The following is a 19,385-nucleotide window of genomic DNA, read 5'->3' as shown; positions in this document are numbered from 1 at the left end:
TCAGCCCCTTGGTCCAGTGTAAAGTGTAGCTTTACAAAACCACCTAAGGATGTGAGTGGCTTTAACCTCCTGTTGAGAGTTGTGTTTCTTCTTCCTTTTCCTTGTCCGTGGGTTCTGAAAATCCAGTGGCAAAACGCAGAGAACATTTGAGGGAGCCGTGTGCACATTTGTGTTGAGTTTGGCTTCTGGCAAACTCCGGCATCTGTGGTGGGCAGGTGAGCCGGGCCAGCACTTTGGATACAGACCATTCCACATGCCCTTCTCCCACTTCCCTGTGATGGCATCAGGCTGTCAGGCCCTTTGTGGGACGTGGTGACATCTCAGGTTCTGAGCCTGGTGGCCCCAGAGCTCCTCTGTCCCTCCTCCCACAGCAGAGCTCAGGCCTGGGCAGTGCTCGTTGGCTCTCAGAAGCTGTGGGCGCTCGCTGTCACCCCTCAACCTGGCCTCGAGACTTGTCTGTCTCTATGAGAGTTTGGGAGAGTGTTAGCCTCGCAGCTCTAGGGTGATACCAGAGACGTTGCAAGATCCCTCCATTGGTGAAAGAAAAGAGAAAAGATCGGGTAGGGAGGGAAGTGAGCTCAGAGAAATTTTCAGCATTTTGATTGCATTTTTAAGACTCCCCTTCCAAAAGGATTTGAAGCGGGTTACGGTATTTGAAAGGCTGCAGCGTTTGACTTTGAAGGGATAAAACCAAAGAAGCTCATCCGAAAGACTCGAAATGAGTAAATATGACCCGTGGTCTGAACGCGCACACTGAATTTAGCCACCGGGTTCCTGAAGGGACAGAGGCACGGGTTGGGTTCGTGGGTTTGGTTCTCTGACACAGCAGAGAGTGGGACCACCCGTACCGCGCCTGGGGCTTGCTCGTCGTTGAGGGCGCCCGCGTCCCTCTGTTCAGCCACCGCGGATGGCGCTGGTCGGTCCCCAGGCCCTGCTCAAGGGAGGGCGCGCCCGGGTTGGGGGACCGCGGGCCGGAGGCATGCGGGGGTTGCTTCGGCCTGCTCCTCACTAGAATCGCTGTGAACGGCCTACCCCAGCTCGGCCGACCTAATCTAACGACTTTTTCTTTTGTCTGTTTTCTTCTTCCCATCTTCCCGTTTCTGTGTCTGTCTGCCGCCTTGATTCTGTAGTATAAATCTGTGTTTAGGTCCTACTCCCAGGATTTCGTGCCTCACAACCAAGCTTCCGTTCAGCCTTTCCTCCCGTCTACCCCCTCTTCCTCTCCACACTTCCCGCCCGTCCACCAGTCTCAGAGCTCTGACTTAGCGGTGCCGACCGTGGCCAGTCTGCCTCCCAGCACCGTGGACGGGCCTCTCTCGTCTTCTCAGGAGAGCAGCTTTCATGGGAACACTGTCTGCCTTCCTTCCGAAACCTCTCTCACTGACTCGCCCCCGACGCCTTCGGTGAGAACTCAGCACACACACCCCTCCACGTGGGTCTGCACGTTTTGAGAAAAGCGGTGTCGCTGTTCGTGAGTCTGCTGCCCTGCCCCCCACCCCCAGTGGCAGCCAGGCCTGTCTGACTGAGGTCTGTGGAAGGTCGCAGAGTGAAACAGGAGGGTGTCTGTTTCCAGAACAGAAACGGAACCTTCCGTACAGAGTTCCCGTCAGATGGGGAACCCGATTTTCCAGAAACGGATTAGTGGCCGTTTAGAGACAGCCATAAGTAAGCACGAGACAGAAAATGCGCCTGGTTTCCTGGTTGGTTGTGCGTTTTTAGAGAAAGATACAAACACCTGTGGAAGAAAGGTGCGGACAGAGGACTCTGAGACCGGAGGCAGTTGCCTCTGTGGCTGCAGGTGCTGCTGAGTTCCCTGAGCGCCTCATCCGGGGACGGGGTGCTAGCTGGCAGGGCGGAGAGGACCGGGGCCGGCAGGCGGGGGCGGCGCTGCAGCGAGCTGGCCCGTCTTGGTACGTTGCCTCCCTCCGGGGCAGTTTGAATGGCCCTTGACCTCCCTGGAGAAGATCCAGAGGGAAACTTGCGTCCCCTGTAACACAGAGGCAAGAGGTGGCAGAAGTGGCTTCCTTCTCGGGCCTGGGAAAGGTCCCCAGGGAGACCCGAGCTCCCGCTGCCGCCCTCTTTCCTTCCCCGTGAAAGGAGTGTCCCGGTCAGGGCCGGCCCGGTAGGCTGCTCTCTCTCGGAGCCGTGACGGCGGGCTGGGGGGCCTGTCACATGTGCATCTCCTCTCATCCTGTCTCCCCCAGAGTGAAAACGCCAGCGAGGAGGCTGGTGAGGGTGAATACGTCAATCTGTATTCCTCTGGCCAGAGCAGCGAGGAGCTGCCTCACTCCCGAGGAGTAAGTAACCTCAGGGCTGCCTCGTGCATGTGGCCTGGCCTGGCAGGGTTGGGCCCTGCTTCTGCCTGGCTGAGCCTCCCGGTCCCTGGCCGGCTGGGCCCCGCAGCCTTGCCGAGAGCCACGCTGGCTCGGTGGGGAGAGGACGTGGCTCCCCGTGGAGCCCCTCCCTTTGCCTTCAGTGCTCGTGTGATGCTCTCCGGGCCTGGCCGGATGGGTCTTCTGGAAATGAGAGGAGGCGGCACAGTGTTGGCCTGGCCCCGTATTGGTTGCTGTCTGAGATTTCTCTCTATCCCGTCTTCTAGTGTCAAGGCCCGTCTTCCATCCCCTCCCCAGAGGGAGGGACTCCTCTCTCCCTCACCACCAAGCCTCCTGGGCCTTCACCCCCTCCTCCTCCCTCAGCGCACTCCCTTACCCCCACAGGAACAGCTTCTGAGGAAGCTGGATGGGGTCTGTCCGGGAGCCCCCGCCCTCTGTGTTCACGAGCCCTCTATCCTGAGAGCGTAGTGAACTACCTGATGTGGCTGCCCTTGGTCGACCTCTGTCCCAGCTGGATACAGCCGTTCTGTTGAGCAGTCAGCTCTCCAAGTTTTGCTGCAGCAAGACACGAGCGAGCTCAGAAGCTTGAAAAAGAATGAGTCCCTTGACAGGAGGTGCCATGAGGACGCGAGTCCTCCCTGGTGATCAGCTCACAGGGCCCAGCCCATTAAAATTGTGGTCACCCCTGGTAAGACAGCCCCGCCGAGGACGCCCCCGCAGGACCTTCCACGTCCGCACAAGGCGAGCCCCACTTTGGTTACTTGAAAGTCCTAGAACATTGTGGGATTCGACCCTGTCTGTGGAAGCTGTTTTTACCCTGGTGTCCCCTCCTCACCTGTCCGCACCTGGTGACCTATGCCCCCGCATCGTCCAGTTTAGCCTCCACACGGTGGAGCCCATCCCAGGCTGGCCTTCCGTGGCTCTCCCCTCTGCCCGTGACCCCACGTTCGGTGCTGGCTTCACCTCGCGGCACTCTCCACGAGGACGATCCATGTGTTCGTGCTAACCTGGTCTCTGTCGCGGCCGCAGTGGCAGAGCAAGGATGCCAGACAGCCGTGTCGTCGCCGAGTGGGGTGGGCCCGGATGCCCAGGCCCGGCTGCTGGAGGAGAGGGGCTGGCCCTCGTGCCCTCGAGCAGCTAGACCCCTTGGAGCCATAGCTGGGAGGCAGCTGTGCGTGGCAGTCCTGAGGACTCTAACTAGGAAGTCAGCAGGGGTTTGCTGCACGGTGGTCAAGGTCACAGGTTTCGGAGGCAGACGACCCTGGGGTTGAGTCCAGGCTGTGGCCTCCGAGCCGCGTGCGCTCGGGCAGAGCCTTCGTCCTGTGTCTGTGTGCGTGAGTAGCACGGTGCCTCCAGCTAACGGACAGGGTCCTGGTCGGGTCAGGTGAGAGGAGGCGTGGGAAGTCCTTAGCACAACGCCTGGCTCAGCTTGGCCGGTAGCAGCAGCTGTGAGTCCTTTCTTCCAGGAGGTGCTTGGATGGTCATAAGTAGGGGCCCCCTTTCACCGTCCCCAAAGGCAAGAGGGCCTTGCACTTCTCGCGGGATTAACCGCCTTCATGGTTCCCGTGTCCACGTTTCGGATTACTCTGGAGGAACTTACGCTCAGAAGCCGCTTGCAGGCAGGAATGCCGGGAAGCAGATCCGCCCGGCTTGGGGCACCTGTCACAATCCCAGCGCTGGCTTCTCTTTTCAGGAATCACCAGCTACGAAAGACGGACATCCCAGAGACCCCGCATTGGGCAGCGGTGCGCCTGGGAAGGAGAGCAGAGACGGCGAAAGGTAGGACGTGACCGGGTAGAGTGGGGGCCCTGAAGGCAGCGAGCCCACTCGGGGAGAGCTGCCCCCTGCCCACCGGCAAACAGGCCTCCCGGGGCTTTAGGTTTACGTCCTTTCCCTTTTTCTGATTCTCAAAATCATACATGCGCAGGGCAGAAAGCATGGCAAGTACAGAAACATACAAGTAAACCAGAAAAATCCTTGATAATCCCACCCTTAAAGGCTCCACTCTGGCAAGCATTCTGCCATTATTTCCTGGTGATGTGCTCATGTATTATCCACTTTGCAAGTCACCCACGACAGTATTTTCTTTCTCAAATCCCAGGCCAGCCTTCCTTGGCCTCTTCCAAGTTCAGGTGCAATAAGGGAGTGTACAAGACCTGCCAAACCTTTTATCGTGAGTTTCTGGATGGGTGTATTGTGTTGTTAAGCCATTTGAAAGTAAGTTACAGATGTGACATTCAGGCCCTAAATACTTCAGTGTGCCTCCCGAAATATTTTAAAAGCTTCCCCGATTACAATACCATTACCACACCCAAGGAAAGTAATGATAAATTGCCTTATATCATCTGGTACGCAGACCATCCTCCACTTCCCCAAGTGTCCGTAAAGCTGCTTGTATAGCTTATTTTTTTGGAACCAAGATCAGTCAGGAGTCACTGCATTTAGTTGTGGGTCTTTATTTTTTTTTTAATATTTTTTTAACATTTATTTATTTTTGAGAGAGCATGAGTGGGGGAGGGGCAGAAAGAGAGGGAGGGGCAGAAAGAGAGGGAGACACAGAATCCGAAGCAGGCTCCAGGCTCCGAGCCGTCAGCACAGAGCCCGACGCGGGGCTCGAACCCACACACCGCAAGATCGTGACCTGAGCCGAAGCCGGACGCTTAACCGACTGAGCCCCCAGGAACCCCATGTGTCTTTAATCTTTTGTAACATTTTCAGCATTTGCCGGAGTCAGACCTGACCCGGTTTAGAAACGTGTAAGTCCGTTTCTGTACGCGTGGGACCTCCAGATCCTCTCTGGCCCTGCCATCGGCAACTGCGTGGTGACGCTGCCTTCTCAGCGAGATGTTCCACAAGTTCAAGCTTTTCCTCCCTCTGCAGGCCAAGGTTCCGCTACCTCTGGGGTCCTGCTTGCCAGGCCCAAGCATAAACGGTTCAAGAGGTGGTAAATAGCAAGAGGCAGAAGAAGAATCAGAAAGCGCTCGATAGGGGCCCGCTGAAGAGGGCTGCCCGCCCAGCCTGCTCTTGGCCGCTCCTCAGTGCCGTCCGTGTGGGTGGAGACCGTCTGCTCCGTCTGCCCGGGCTAAGATCTCCCCAAGTGTTAAGCAAGGGATGATGGGTCTTCTAGTTGAACACCTGGCAGCAAACGGGGGCTGTGCCAGGCAACAGGGACTCATGGGTTCAGCCTCCAGCTGCACGGAACCCGAGAGCACCATTTTTCAGAGCTGCAGATGGCCTGTGTGAAAACAGAAGGATGAGCACGTCGACCGCTTAGAAGCAATTACAGAGATGTTCTCCTCCTTCCACAAAGGCCAGACTGCGGACCGGACCCTGAAGGGACACGAAGCAGATGGTTCTTCCCGTGACTGTGTGTGATTTTGCTTTGGGCCGTCCATGTCTTACTGAAGGCACAGGTTTTTATCTCCCAGATACTTAGGGTTAAAAATGTGGCCTGTGACCACAAGGATCCACGGTGGAAACTGTCAGAATAAAACCGGAACACGGGAGAAGATGCCGGGGGAGGCATGGTGCCTACAGACCCAGCATCTGTCTGCTCCCGGGATGCCCCCCTCACCCCCCACATCCCTCCTCTGCTGGCCGTTCTCTCCTTCTCCCCCTTCACCAGCAAACCCCGGCTCAGTCCTTCAGGCCTCAGCCCGTGTGTCCTGCCCCAGGGCCTGCTGCCCTTTAGACTGTGCTGTGTCCTTCTCAGGCCGGTGCCCCAACTGCTGGCTTTAACGTCCGCCTCTCCTGCTAAACCCAGCACCCCCGAGGACAAGGGCCAGTCTGCCCGGCTCATACTTCTCAGTCCCACGGAAAGGCGGCCCTTAGAAAAAAACTTGAGGAATGGCGCGAATAGCCACGCGAACTTTCTCTCCCAAGCTGCTTGCCCTTATGCCATTTCTGTCCTTGAATACCGACTATGTGGACGGTGGCCTTGACAAAGAGAGGCTGATCCCATCACTTATTTAAATAGTCCAACGGAACCTTGTTGATCGCCTTCTTAATCCCGTCCACTTACAGACGGAGCAGAGAGCAAGAAACGTCCCAAGGTCACAGAGCTCATCGGTAGTGGCACCAGAAATCCAGTCTGTGCCCTGGCTTCCAGCCCCCACTCGGGCCCCCTGTGCTGGGGCGGGGGGAAGGGTGTGGATTTCCCCGTTGTAGCCACAGTTCCAGAAGGACCTGTTCAGGGGCAGTCGTAACTCCTAGTCCTCACGCAGCGGGCCGCACTGCCTCGGGCCCCTGGTGTCCTGGATGCTGGGGCCTCTTGGACGCTTGCGACACAAACCACTTCTCCCTCCAGGGCCCCAAGGTCACCAGATGCTTCAGAGTTGGCTCGGTCGGAGGAGGAAGTTGACGAGCTGTCCCTCATCGACCATAATGAAATCATGGCAAGGCTGACACTGAAGCAAGAGGTGAGGACAGGCCTTCCTTGAGCGTCTGGGCCATAAAGGGAGTGAGAGGGCTTTGAGGAGAATGGAACCGGGAGGTGTCTCAAACAGAAGACCCAAGTGAGGCACCGACGCCCCAGGTGGCCACCCCACGCTTCCTAGGCTCTGTGCACGGCATTTATTCTGACCCCGTGCCTGGGCCACGGTGGGTGCTGAAGGACACTGGGCAAACAGATGGACTCCTAGAGAAAATGTCCCGTGTCCCCTTCTCGGGTACTTCCAGAGAGTAATCTTGGGCGAGTCGTGTAACCTAAGCCCCAGAGGACAGGACTCCGGAGGTATCATGACTGTGAACTCTGTGGAGGGTGTTCAGTTCAGAGCTTGAGCATGGGGAGCCCTCATTAGCATAAGCCGCCTTCACATTACTGTTGACCGAATGCCCCACGGTAGTTTCCGTGTGGGAGACACAGGCTGATTAAGAAATCCCAGGCCTAGCCGCCACAGCCGCCTCTGTCCTGTGCCTTGCCAGGATGGCGATTCTGGAAGCACAGAGGAACAGTTTCATGTCATAGCCTTGACCCCGCCCTGGGGAAGGACTGTTTCTGGGCTCCAGCTGTGGCGGCACGCAGATGCAAAGACAAGCAGTGGGTATACTGCCCTTGGCACGGGGTGCGCTGGGCCGGGCCGGCCGCCACAGAGCGTGACAGGAAAGGCGAGGCCGGCGGGGACCCTGGGGCAGCTGGCTTCTCTGCCGACAGAAGTCACGTCTCGTGACCCTTCGCAGAAAGTCCTGAAAAATCGGGGCATGGGCGTGGCTGCCCTCACCCTTAGCTGGAAATGCACGATGCTCTCGGGACTCGAGTCCAAGCGTGGAAACACAGAAGTGCTCGGAGAGGCAGGCGCCTCTGAGCCTGCGGGCCGTGGGCCCACGGAGGCTGGCGGGGTGGGTGTCCTTCAGGATCAGAGGCAGGGGTGTGGGCTCTCAGGCTCGCCTGCTGCCAGCTCTCTTTGGCTCCCAGCAGGTTTATGGGCTAAAGCCTCTGCCCACATGAAAGTAAGACTCGTTCTTTAGTCGGGAGACGGCAGCTGGTGTCCCATAAGCAATGTCAGGCATAATCGAGCATCTTTGTGACGCTTCCGGGCTCCTGGGAGTGCTCCCTGTGGAGGGACTTGTGACTCCTTCCACGTGGGGAAAAACAGTAACGCGGGGCCACTGGCTGCAGTTGTGGGAGCGGGTGCGCCCGCAAGGAGCCCACTGCCCCCGCTGCCTTCTCGGAGCAGCCGCTGGCAGCCCCGCCTGCCTCCCCGCGGAGTCCCGCCCTCCCCACCTCTGAGACCCCGGGGTTGGTGAGGACAGAGAGATCTGATGGTACTATTGTCCCCTGACCCCACTGTGACCCAGAGCGGGGTGCCCTGGTGTCCGGGCGGCTCCCAGACGAGCCGTGGTCTGTCCTGCCCGCCGAGCGCGCAGAGCTGGGCGGGCCACGTGGGCACACTGGCCTCCGTGCACGGCCACGCTGCTCCCGGGTGACAGAGGCCAGAGGGAAGGGGGCCCCGGGGTCTCCACAGTGCAGGGACTTGGTCTCGTCCCTACCCCGGACTTCCCGGCGCAGCTCTCCTACGGCCGAATTCTGCCACACGCCCTGCTTTGCTCTTGTCGTTGCAGGGTGATGATGGGCCGGACGTCCGTGGCGGGTCCGGAGATATCCTGCTGGTGCACGCTACTGAGACAGACAGGAAAGGTGCGTCAGCGCCCCGTGCGGCGGCCTTTGTCACAGCTCCCCAGGCATCCCCTGGCCCCGTGGCCCTCTCTGCCAGCCCTGAGCGGGTCAGAACGGCGGCCCGGGTGCAGCAGGGTCACTGTGAGGAGAGCCCACCCCGGGGGACAGAGCCGGGCTCGCTGCTTCCCAGCCCTGTCAGGGCGTGTCCTCCACTGGCGAAGGGCCCCCAGGGTCAGTGGAGAGGGAGCTCCAAGTGCAGAGTTTGGCACCCAGTAGGTGCTCCCCCCACAGTCCCTCAAATAACAACGCGTTCAGCAGCGTTAACGTCACGGTGACACGTGGGTAGCTTTTTCTGCTTTTCCTGATGTTTGACTCATTACGTTATTCCAGACCACTAGATGGATTTCACTCACGGAGGTCCTGGCACACGTTCCGGCCGGGAGCCTCAGCCCGAGAGCAGTGGCAGCACCGTCACAGGACGGGGTTCCGACCCCCCGCACGCGGCTGCCCCAGTCAGCGTCCTGATCCACTGACGGGGCTGGAGGAGCAGGGCACCCACTGTTGGGCAGACTTTGTGCTGGCACCAGAGCTGTCGTGCCCTGAGTTCTGACAGGGAGAGGAGGAGGAGGGCCGTGAGGAAGGCGCCACGGCCTTGACCTCAGTCAAGACGGGGGACGGGTGCCTGGTGTTCTGTTGATGTCTTTGAAAATTAGTGAAAAGGTGATGTGACCGCAGGATTAAAGTCAGTTGTGGGAAGAATTAAAACACCCCAGGCCTGAAACCTTACACCACCAATGTTAGTTTTATGAATGACCACGTCCCTGTTTTTATAGCAGGTTTCCCAAAATATGTTACACAGAACGATTCTGGGAATTTCTAAGTTACGAAAATAGTACAGAAATGTTCACGTGGCAGGGAATTTGAAAAATAGAGAAAAAGAAGAAAGGACTCCAACAAATTCACCGTAGCCACTGGGCTTTCTTTACCCCCGGCTTCCTTGGACTAGGGCAGACCCCGCTCCCGGACGCGGAGTTCAAATCCGGGCACGTCCCTCTCCTTCCGGCCTCGGCTGCTTGAAGAGGTTAGCGGTGGCCCGGGGACAGGGAGGTGCACAGAGCCGACCGAGCCAGCGCGGCACGCGGCCAGCACTCGGGAAGTGGCGCTCGCTCTGCTGCGGCAAACCTTCCTCCACGCCCGCCTGAGCGTCCTCCTCAGCTGGGCCGAGAGGAACAGTTCTCCTCTTTCTCCAAAAGGGCTGAAGCGGGAGCTGGCTCCCGTCCTGGCTTTGAGCGGCTTACCTGCGGGTGTGGCCAGAGGGAGCCCCGAGGGCAGGGCAGACCAGAGCCGCCCGGTCTGCCGCTCTGCCGGCTGTGCCCGGGGCAGGTGCTGCCGCCTGGGGCCTCCTCTCCATGTCATTCACGGAGATCCTGAGGATTCCGGGGGAAACAGTCATTTGTACCTGGGGTGGACTGGGGCGGGGGAGGCCAGGGGCCACACGGCACGTTCCTTGGGCGGGTGGCTTCCCGTGGACCAGAGACCACACCGGTGGCACTGTACCGGGAAGCCTGCGGCTCAGGGCACGCGGACTTGGATCTGTTCTGCCGGAAGCAGGCGGTGGCCTGTGCGGGGCTCACTTCTGCCTCCTTGCCCCCGCCTCTTTGAACAAAGCCCCGGTTATCAGTGAGCCGGGTGAGCGGAGGGTCCGGGAAGGAGGCGCCTGAGCACGACGCCGTCGGGCCCCGCTGTGCGTTTCCAGCCTGTGAGCCTCCCTCCCGACACCTGCTGCGCCAGCCGGGCCCACCCCTCTGCTGGTCCCCTAGATTCTTGCACTTGGGGGACGAATGAGAGAAGACAGAGAAGGGGTCCGTGTCCAGAGAAGGACACAGATTTCTGTGTGTGTGTGTCACCCTCGGCCTCACCGTGAGCAGCACACACTTTGGGACCCAGTCAGGACTCAGACCTCAGCTCTGGCACAGAATTAACTCTGAAGTTCCTAAGCCTGGCCAGACAGGGAGTCTGTGATGGGGAGTGTCCTGCGTTTAAAACATTCCTTTTTTTTTTTTTTTTTTTTTAGCATCAGGGACTGCATCACCAGCACAAGCAGAGCCAGGGGGCTGTTGGAATTCTGGGAACGTTGGGAATCCCCAGCTAGAGCCAGCCCTTCTGAAGGGCAGGGAGTGAGGGGTGGGAGCTGCTGGTCTGGGTCCCACCCGACCGCCGGGGCTAGGCTTCTCCCGGTTGGCCTTCCCTTCCCTGGTGCTTCTGTGTTCCAGCAACGTGCTGAGCTGTGGCCCTTCAGCCTTATTGCTCAGTGTGTGGAAATTCCCAAGATCTTTGCCCCTGGACACTGCCCCCTAAAGTATTACCTGTGACCTGGCTTCAGAATCCTGCTGATGAGTTTGGATTATTTTCTCTGTGCCCATGACGATGAAGGCCCTTTGGGTCTCAGGTCTTAGGGCAGACAAGACACGCTCGGTGTGTTGTCAGAGATGGCAAATACGTGCAGCAGGCACGCTGCCATCTCCGTCCCCTGCCAGTGGCAGCCATCCCTCAGTGGTCGCTCTTCTCTCTAGATTTGGTGTTGTACTGCGAGGCCTTCTTGACCACCTACAGGACCTTCATCACCCCGGAGGAGCTCATCAAGAAGCTGCAGTACAGATATCCTTTCCCGAGTCCCTCCGGCCCGGCTTGCTCTTCGAGCCCCTTTCCTCGCCCAGGGGCTGAGTGAGATGGCATAAGGGATGGGGGGTGGGCTTGCCTGATGGCAGTTGCGGTCACTAAGGAGTCCTGAAAAGGAGTTAGAATTGGTGCACCTGCGAGGGGTGGGGGGGCACCCAGGCCCCCAAAGAGACCCAGGTCAGTGGCACCTGCAGCTTCTGAGCTGAGCCCCAGGGCATTGAGGTGACAGGCACCAAGTGTGCAGGGCTTACCGGAATCGGGACTCCGATAAACAGCTGCAGAGGTAGGCACGGCCACTCTGCCTGGAGGCAGACCAGCGGCGGACAGAAGTACCATGTCCAGGGAGAGTCGACTCCCGCCCCTCGGCCTCATCTGCCCCGAGGGCTCACCCCTTCAGGGACTACCCTGTGCGGGAGCAGCCGAGAAAGACCCAGGGCCCCGGGAGCCGCTGTCATTACCTTTCTCTCAAACCTGCTTTTCTAAAAAGCCGGCCAGCCCAGGGTCACCTGCTCCTTGGCCACCTCTCCCTGTCGCAGCCCACGACTGCCCTCTGCTGGACAGCCTCTGTTACTTGGGGCTGGAAGTCCCGCGTTCTGCCTCCCAGCTGTCTACCTTCCTTTCCTGTGTGTCCTAAGGCTTCCCCCACCAGGCTCATGTCTCCTGCAGACCTCTGTCGCTCCTTCTGCGGTCCCCGTACCCCAGCACTAGAGGACCTGGTCCCTCAAGACTGAAGTGGACAGTCTGCATTCACTTGCTCACAGGCCTGGCTTAGCGTACCTGTCGAGAACTTCCTAGCGTCGGGCAGGATGCTAACTAAGCCCGTGCCATGAAGGCTCACTCAGTTACAGTACTGTTTCGTATGTTATTGCCATATTATGGATGGTGTTGTTATATCACTGTTCTGTGATTCGAAATAGGCTCAGAGAAGGTAAATGACCTGTACAGCTGTTTGGTGGGAGAGTAGCCACTGACATAGGTTCCCAGCTCAGGTTCCGGGCACCTACCTTGTTCAGCTGCTTCAGGCATTGATGGGAATGTTGCAGCCTTAAGATCCTAGGCCTAGCTGGCTAGTAAGTCCTGTGCTGCAGGCTCTGGTGACGGTCCTTGGTGTGTCCCCACCCCTCCAGTGTCCCGTGGATCACAGAAGAGCAGGAAGGACAGCCAGAGAAGGGTTTGGAGAGGATGGCAAGGATCTGTGACTCCCTGGGCAGAAACCAGGACCTTGGGGAGGAGCAGGAGGTGAACAGATGTTGGAGTGGCAACGGTGGGGAAGGGGCCTCAGAGGCTCTGGAAAGATGGGGACGGAGCGGACCCAGGGCAAGAGTGCAGGAAGCCCCTCTGGGCCATGCCCCTTCCCTGGAGACCTGGAGGTTTTAGGGCATGTGGGTTTTGACCACCCTTTTCCAACTGAGGCTCAGCAAGGCAGCCTGCAGCGGTTCGGTGAGCCCTGCAGGAAGCTTGGCCTCGAGGAGCAGGGGAGCGGCTTCCAGGGGACCAGGGCTCCTGTGCACTGTAAGCTCTCTGTACATGGCAGCTGGGGGAGGCAGCCCTCCCCCCGCCACCACACCATCCCTGCCTGTGTAAAAATGCCTTTCTTTAACCCACACTCCACGTACGAGAAGTTCTCTCCCTTCGCCGACACGTTCAAGAAACGCGTGAGCAAGAACACGTTCTTCGTGCTGGTGCGGGTGGTGGATGAGCTCTGGTGAGTGCGTCTGCCCGTGAGATGGCAGGGAGGCAGGTGGGGAGCCCTCGGGCATCCCGGGATCCCCCCAACCCCGCCACCCGCCAGGGCTGCAGGCTTCCTTGGGGAGAAGGGACCGTCCATCCCGTCACATGCCACCAGCTTCTCCCACCCACTTTAACAAGACCCCTTGGGGAGAATGGCCCTCCCACCCAGACCTGGCCGGGCGTCCCTCGCATAGGGCACAGGAGCATAGGCCTAGTCTGTGGCACCTGTGCCCTCAGCCCCCAGCAGTAATGGAGGCCCCGTCTGCTCTCCTCAGTCCCCCACGTCCCCCCAAGTCAGCACTCGCCGTCACCATTCACTTAATAAGTACCCATCCGGCCGGTCCCTTTCCTAGGTCTGGAGAGCTGCGGGGAAGAAACCGCAGGGCCCCTGCCTTCAAGGCATTTCCCTGCTGCGGGAGGGAGGCCTTAGTCCATGACTGCCCAGCCTTCGGGTCGGGCCGCTGTGCTCGGGAAGTGCCATGCAGAGAGGGTGCAGGAGTGTCCTACAGGCAAGGCGGCTGGTCTGAGGGGCCGGGACCATTTAGTGACTGTCACCTGGATGGGAACGGGAACTTCCTCTGGGGTGGGATTTACATACTAATGTCTCCATAGCCCAAGCACTAACGGGGGCCTGGTGTTCATCCGGTGCCAGCAGGCACTTGTGGAGGGCACGACCGCTAAGTGTCACCAGTGGGACCGTCCCCAGTGTTGCTGGTCGCTGTCACGTGACCCTTGGGTTTGTGAGGTGGATGTGGGCCCGGCGGCGGCAGCCTCTTCCTATGCTGGGTCCCTGTCCCTCACCGCATGGCCCTCGGCCCTCTAGCCTGGTGGAGTTGACAGAAGAGATCTTGAAGCTGTTGATGGAACTGGTCTTTCGCTTGGTGTGCAACGGGGAGCTCAGCCTGGCACGCGTGCTCCGGAAGAACATCCTGGACAAGGTGGACCAGAAGAAGCTGCTCAGGTGTGCCAACTCCGACCAGCCCCTGGCAGCCAGGGGGGTGGCCGCCAGGTGAGCGTCCAGCCGTGGCTCCTCCAGCTCCTTCCTCTGGCAGCGTTGCCCCCGATCGCAGCCTCTCCGTTCCGTTGCCCTCGGCGTGCCTCCCCAGCCTCGCGTCCTGGCTCTGCCCGGGCCCTGCCACGAGGTTCGGCCCAGTGGACGGTCCAGTGGGTTCCCCAGGGGCTAGGCCTCTTCTCCAGGGTCATGATGTGTGATGGGTCCCCGTTTGGCGAGGAAGTGAGGAGCCAGGACAGGGGGGCGCCTCCTGGGACAGGAGACAAGAGAATGCATTCCGGGCCGTGGTCAGCTCTTGTCTTCCCGGCGCTAACGTGGCAGCCGCGAGCTCTTGCCTGCCCCCCACCCCCATCCCCACCGTCCTGAACGTTCCTAAGAACCTGGGGATGTAGTCTCCGGTCTGTCGCCTGTGCCCCAGCCATAGAAGTTTGTTGATGTGTCCCTTCCTGTCAGTGTTTCGGCCTTCAGCCCCGTGGTGCCACCTTTGCTCCCACTGGGCCCTGGCAGCGGGGTTACCCCCCTAGCAGAGGCACCGGGGTCTCGGGCCTGAGTGCGGTGTGGCCCCGTCCTGCCGCCGGTAAGCTCTGTGGCTGCCATCCTCCTGTGAGGCGGGGCTTAGGGGCAGCTGCTCCCTCTGCACCCCACCCCACCCCCGACTCCCCGGCTCTGAGGCCGCAGTACAAGGCCCACCCAGCTCCTGCCGTCCCGTCCCGACTGCTCATCTCGCCTCTGTCTTCTAGGCCAGGGACGTTACACGACTTCCACAGCCACGAGATAGCTGAGCAGCTGACCCTGCTGGATGCCGAGCTCTTTTATAAAATAGAGGTATGGCATTGAGCAGGGCTGGGGACTGGGGAGAAGGCTGTCTGTTGCCCTGGGCAAGCAGCCACTGCTTGTACCCAGACAGGAGAAACGGCCCATCACAGAGAAGCCAGAGGGCTCCAGTTCCATCCAGTCTACTTCCTTTTTCAGATTCCTGAGGTTTTGCTTTGGGCCAAAGAGCAGAATGAGGAGAAAAGCCCCAACTTGACCCAGTTCACGGAGCACTTCAACAACATGTCCTACTGGTAAGGCGCATCTGAGCGGGTTCCCACGCCGTCCCCCACAGAGCGCTCTGAGGGCAAGGAGGAGGTGCCCCCTCCATCCCTCCCAGCTTCTGCCAAGGCCCTGGGCATTAATTGGGCACTGCAGGAAAAGAGCAAGCGCAGGGACAGGGCAGGGTGGGTCTTGCATGTTGGAAGGGGCCACCTGGAGGGCTGGCTGAGATTGGGGAGTGCCAGGATCGATTGGTAATGTCTGCCCTGGGTGGCGACAGGGGAGTTCAGTGTGCCGTCCGGCACTGGTCACTGCCAGCCCCCAGGCGGCCTCAAGGCTGAACCTCACCCGGCCTCTGCCTGAAAGAGAACAGCTGAGGAGGGTGTTCTGTTAATACTTTAAGCCCTGAATTCTTAGCACAGAATGAGGTCCGAAGTGTTTACACTGTAATGTGTAACAGAACTGTTAGCTTTTCTAGATGTGACTCAAAGGTGCCCATGGCCTCTCGGCATCGGACGGAGGATGGTCAGAGCGTGGCAGCCATGCGGCCTGCACCTGGCCCCGGCCACACCCCATCCACCGCTGCCACCGACAGAGCATCTAGTACTTGTTAAAAGGCTCTGGGGACTGCCTTTTGGAGAGAACGTGGGTCACCTCCCACTTTGCTGGTTTTTCTCCTCAGCTCAACTGTAGCAAGCCTCCGTGGGGCGTCCTCAGGGGTTCCAAGGAGGAGGTGCAGGCGGGGCCCTTCAGAGCCATGGTCCTCAGGGTGTGCTCAGGGCAGGCGCCTAAGACGAAGCAGGGGTGGCTCTTCCTCGAGTGGCTGCTGTGGCCCCTGTCACGTCCTCATGCAAGGCTGGCCTTTTGCTGGTCCTCAAGGCGGCCTCTTCCCCCACGTGCTCACTCATCCCCTGGGCTAGTCCGGAGGCCACCTGAGGAGCACTTCCAGCCCCAGTGGTGCCCCGGCCCGTGCTCATCAGGAACTCTCTCCTTCGATGCTCCCGCGCCTCCATCTGGAGGACCCCGTCTTGGTGTGTGGCCTCCTGCCTATCCCTGCGATGCCGTGAGCTCCTGGAGAGCAGAGACGGGGGCCTGTGCTTGGCGCCTCGAAAGCCCTGGGCACGCAGTGCAGGCATCCACATCCCTCTCCACCAGGACCACCTGGGGGTCTGGGAGGAGACTGTTCAGCTCAGTGGTCTCTCTCTCTCTTTGATTTACGCAGGGTCCGCTCAATAATCATGTTACAAGAAAAAGCCCAGGACAGGGAGCGGCTGCTGTTGAAGTTCATCAAGATCATGAAGGTAACCGCGGGCGCCCCGCCCAGAGTCTGCTCCTCTGGGCCCCGCCCAGCGGCCCCGGGCCCCCCTCATGGCCTCCCCTCTCTCCGCAGCACCTACGGAAGCTGAACAACTTTAACTCCTACCTGGCCATCCTCTCAGCACTGGACTCGGCGCCCATCCGCAGGCTGGAGTGGCAGAAACAGACCTCGGAGGTGAGTGGCTGCGGGGGAGGGAGGGTCTGCCTGGCCCCTGGCGAGCCAGCTGTGGCAGCAGGCACACAGATGTCTGCTCTGCACCCCCAACCTGGGTTCTCCGTGGCTCATCTCTGATCTTCGCGGTTGGTGCTGGGGTTGTCCCCTCACAGGGTCCTGCCACCTGGGCTGCAGGCCCGTATCTGGGTCCCAACTTCACCTGTTCCTTCCTCCCATCCACCCGTGCTCCTGGAGGGGCTGCTCTGGGCTGGGGGGCCACACTGGTCACTGCGGACATACTGTGAACAGGCTAGAGACGTATTGGATGGTTTCTTTAGGGCAGGTGCCCCAGGGGGAGGGTGGGGTGGTCTGGCCTGGGGACGGGGAAGCCCCCTGAGGGAGCGTCCATCACACCAAGACCCAAGTAGGAAGAGTTTCCTGGGAAGAAGGAAATCCTGGGAATTCCTGTCAGAGGGGACCGGGAGGGCACACACTGGGAGTTAGGCACCTTCAAGCAGCAGGACAGGGGCCGACGTGGCCGTGTCACTGGGGAGGGGCCCTGCTCTGGACCACGAGGGCCTTGCAGGGAGGAGTCTGGCAAGGACCTGGACCTTTATCCTCGTGTCGAGAGGTTCCTTAAGAGAGGCAAAGCCCCTAGGGGCTGGGTGTCAGCTGGGCCACTCAGGTGTCATCCCAAGGGGTGACACAAGGGGACAGAATTGTAAGACAGTATCGTATGGAGAAGTGTGGGACAGTCATAACAGCTGCTCCAGGAACACGTAGGAGGTTCCCGAGGAGGTGAAACATCGGGGGAAGAGACAAGCTGGGGGTGAGACTGGCAAGAACCCCACCCTGCGTGCCGAAAGGGCAGCTCAGGGAGGTCACTGCCTCGAGTGCAGGGAGGAGCAGAGGCAGGCTCGGGGCATGATGCAGGTCGCAGTGTGCTTCAGAAGAAGCCCACTTGGGCCCCCAGGTGCTCAGCTGTGGCTCTGGGGTGCCGGGCAGGGAGGAGGGGCTGGCGTCCCCGCCCTCACACACTGTCCCGCCTGCGCAGGGCCTGGCCGAGTACTGCACACTGATCGACAGCTCGTCCTCCTTCCGCGCCTACCGCGCTGCCCTCTCCGAGGTGGAGCCCCCCTGCATCCCGTACCTGTGAGTAGAGCCCCCGCTGCCTCGGAGAGACCCTCCCTTAAGGGTTTCCAACCCAGACAGTTCTACTTCTAACTTTAAAACCAGGGGCGCCTGGGTGGCTCAGTCCATCTCACGGCTTGTGAGCTCAAGCCCCGTGTCGGGCTCTGTGCTCACAGCTCAGAGCCTGGAGTCTGCTTGGGATTCTGTGTCTCCCTCTTGCTCCGCCCCTCCCCCAGTTGTGCTCTCTCTCTCAAAAATAAATGCAAAACATATTTTTTAAACAGGGTTGCACCTCTCCCATCTCCCCATCCCACTTCTCCCGCCCCACCCCCACCTCAGGGAGGGGTCTTCACCCTTGGCTGCACGTTACAGTAAGCCGAGGGCCCCGAGAGCACGCCACGTAAAGCAGCTCAGAGAGGGTTTCCCCAGGTGTCCGTACGGAATGGACTCAGCGGGGCTTTGGGGGAGAAGCATCTTCTGGGAAATAGCGGAAAAAATCAAAGTGGGACCGGTTTGTTAGCAGAGCCCTTAATAAGCTGGGAGACCTCGGGAGTCTCGGAGAGAGGGGTAGAAGGCTCAGTGGTGTCCCGGGGCCGGGGCTGCCCTCAGGGCCCTCACGCTCGGAGATCCAGATCTTGCCGCCACTGACCCTCCCTTTGCTGGCTCGCCTTTCTGCCCTCACCGGCTGCCACCGTGCTTTCCCGTTGGGGTGGCCGGCTGGGCTCCTGCGAGGGCGTCGTCTGTGCCCCATCGCTCACCTCGTGGCTTCATGTCCTCTGTAGTTAGAAGCGTGTTCCCTCACCTGTTAGCCAAACCCGAGACTCGGTGGGGAGGGAGGCCTGGAGAGCCTCTCTTTGTTATGTCTTTCCCGTTCGTTAACGTGACGAGGCTTGTCCAGCACCTGAGCTGGCTTTCCCGGGGACCCACAGCTCGGAGGTCGGGACCTCCCGCCGGAAGACACGGACACTCCCAGACGCGCTGCCCGGGCGCAGCCCACGGGCCCGAGCGGGCCCCGACTGCCGTCCGGGGCGGTGACTGGGCCTCTCCCTCCTCCCAGGGGGCTTATCCTGCAGGACCTCACCTTTGTTCACCTGGGAAACCCAGACTATATCGACGGGAAGGTGAACTTTTCCAAACGGTGGCAGCAGTTCAACATCCTGGACAGCATGCGATGCTTCCAGCAAGCGTGAGTACCGCCGCCGAGCAGAGGGGACGGGACCGCCGGGCCGTGAGGCTCAGCGCACGCAGAGATGGTGGCCTGCTTGTTCCCTGCACGGCACGTAGGCGGCGGCTCCAGAGCAGTTGGCGGGGGGGGGGGGGGGGGGGGGTGTCCCGAGGAGCGGGGTGTCCTCCTGGGGCCTGCTTGGGGGCAGGACGGTACACGCAGCCCCCACCGGCTCTGACTGGTGCCCTTCCCCCCACAGGCACTACGACATCCGGAGAAACGACGACATCATCAACTTCTTCAATGACTTCAGCGACCACCTGGCGGAGGAGGCGCTGTGGGAACTGTCTCTGAAGATCAAGCCCAGGAACATAACGAGGAGAAAAACAGACCGGGAGGAGAAAACCTAGAAGCGGGTGGCACGAGCGAGGAGAACGCGGCTCGAGAGGGGCCCCGAGGGCGGCTCCGAGACCGGGAGGGACGTTGGACCTGTCCCCGGGCAGGCTGCACGCGTCCTGGCCCCGAGGCCCAGCCAGCCCTCGGCTGTGACGGGCGGGAGCCCCGGCAGCCTCCCGGCCCCGCGGGAGCGGACGCCAGGCCCGCAGCGGAGCCAGCAGGCGGGTCTCGTTCCCGATTTGTGAACCCGTGGTGTTGGTTTCTGCTTTCACTTCTGTGTCCCCCTCCGCACCCCTCCCCCGCCTGGCAACAGCACA

General features: G+C 60.2%; 1 protein-coding gene across 7 annotated transcripts in view; it reads left to right on the top strand.

The window, feature by feature from the left end:
* RAPGEF1 (Rap guanine nucleotide exchange factor 1) overlaps positions 1-19,379 on the top strand; it is a 120,915-nt gene extending 101,536 nt beyond the window's left edge. For 6 of the 7 annotated variants that reach the window (XM_049638198.1, XM_049638200.1, XM_049638194.1 and 3 more), the window contains 13 exons: positions 4,027-4,112; positions 6,640-6,751; positions 8,394-8,469; positions 11,022-11,095; positions 12,729-12,832; positions 13,682-13,867; positions 14,611-14,695; positions 14,843-14,937; positions 16,128-16,206; positions 16,296-16,397; positions 17,431-17,528; positions 18,565-18,693; positions 18,932-19,379. In XM_049638198.1, coding sequence (XP_049494155.1) covers positions 4,027-4,112; positions 6,640-6,751; positions 8,394-8,469; positions 11,022-11,095; positions 12,729-12,832; positions 13,682-13,867; positions 14,611-14,695; positions 14,843-14,937; positions 16,128-16,206; positions 16,296-16,397; positions 17,431-17,528; positions 18,565-18,693; positions 18,932-19,082 — 1,377 coding nt within the window. In that variant the 3' untranslated portion in view covers positions 19,083-19,379. Of the gene's footprint in view, positions 1-1,130; positions 1,404-2,204; positions 2,298-4,026; positions 4,113-6,639; positions 6,752-8,393; positions 8,470-11,021; positions 11,096-12,728; positions 12,833-13,681; positions 13,868-14,610; positions 14,696-14,842; positions 14,938-16,127; positions 16,207-16,295; positions 16,398-17,430; positions 17,529-18,564; positions 18,694-18,931 lie in introns of all 7 variants that reach the window. The other variant, XM_049638201.1, reaches the window with a different exon arrangement.
* The last annotated feature ends 6 nt before the right edge of the window (positions 19,380-19,385 follow it).

The sequence above is a fragment of the Panthera uncia genome, chromosome D4, assembly GCF_023721935.1.
Source record: "Panthera uncia isolate 11264 chromosome D4, Puncia_PCG_1.0, whole genome shotgun sequence".
Classification (NCBI taxonomy): Eukaryota; Metazoa; Chordata; class Mammalia; order Carnivora; family Felidae; genus Panthera; species Panthera uncia.
The sequence above is the reverse complement of the archived record's forward strand: the minus strand, read 5'-3'. Positions and strand labels throughout refer to the sequence as shown.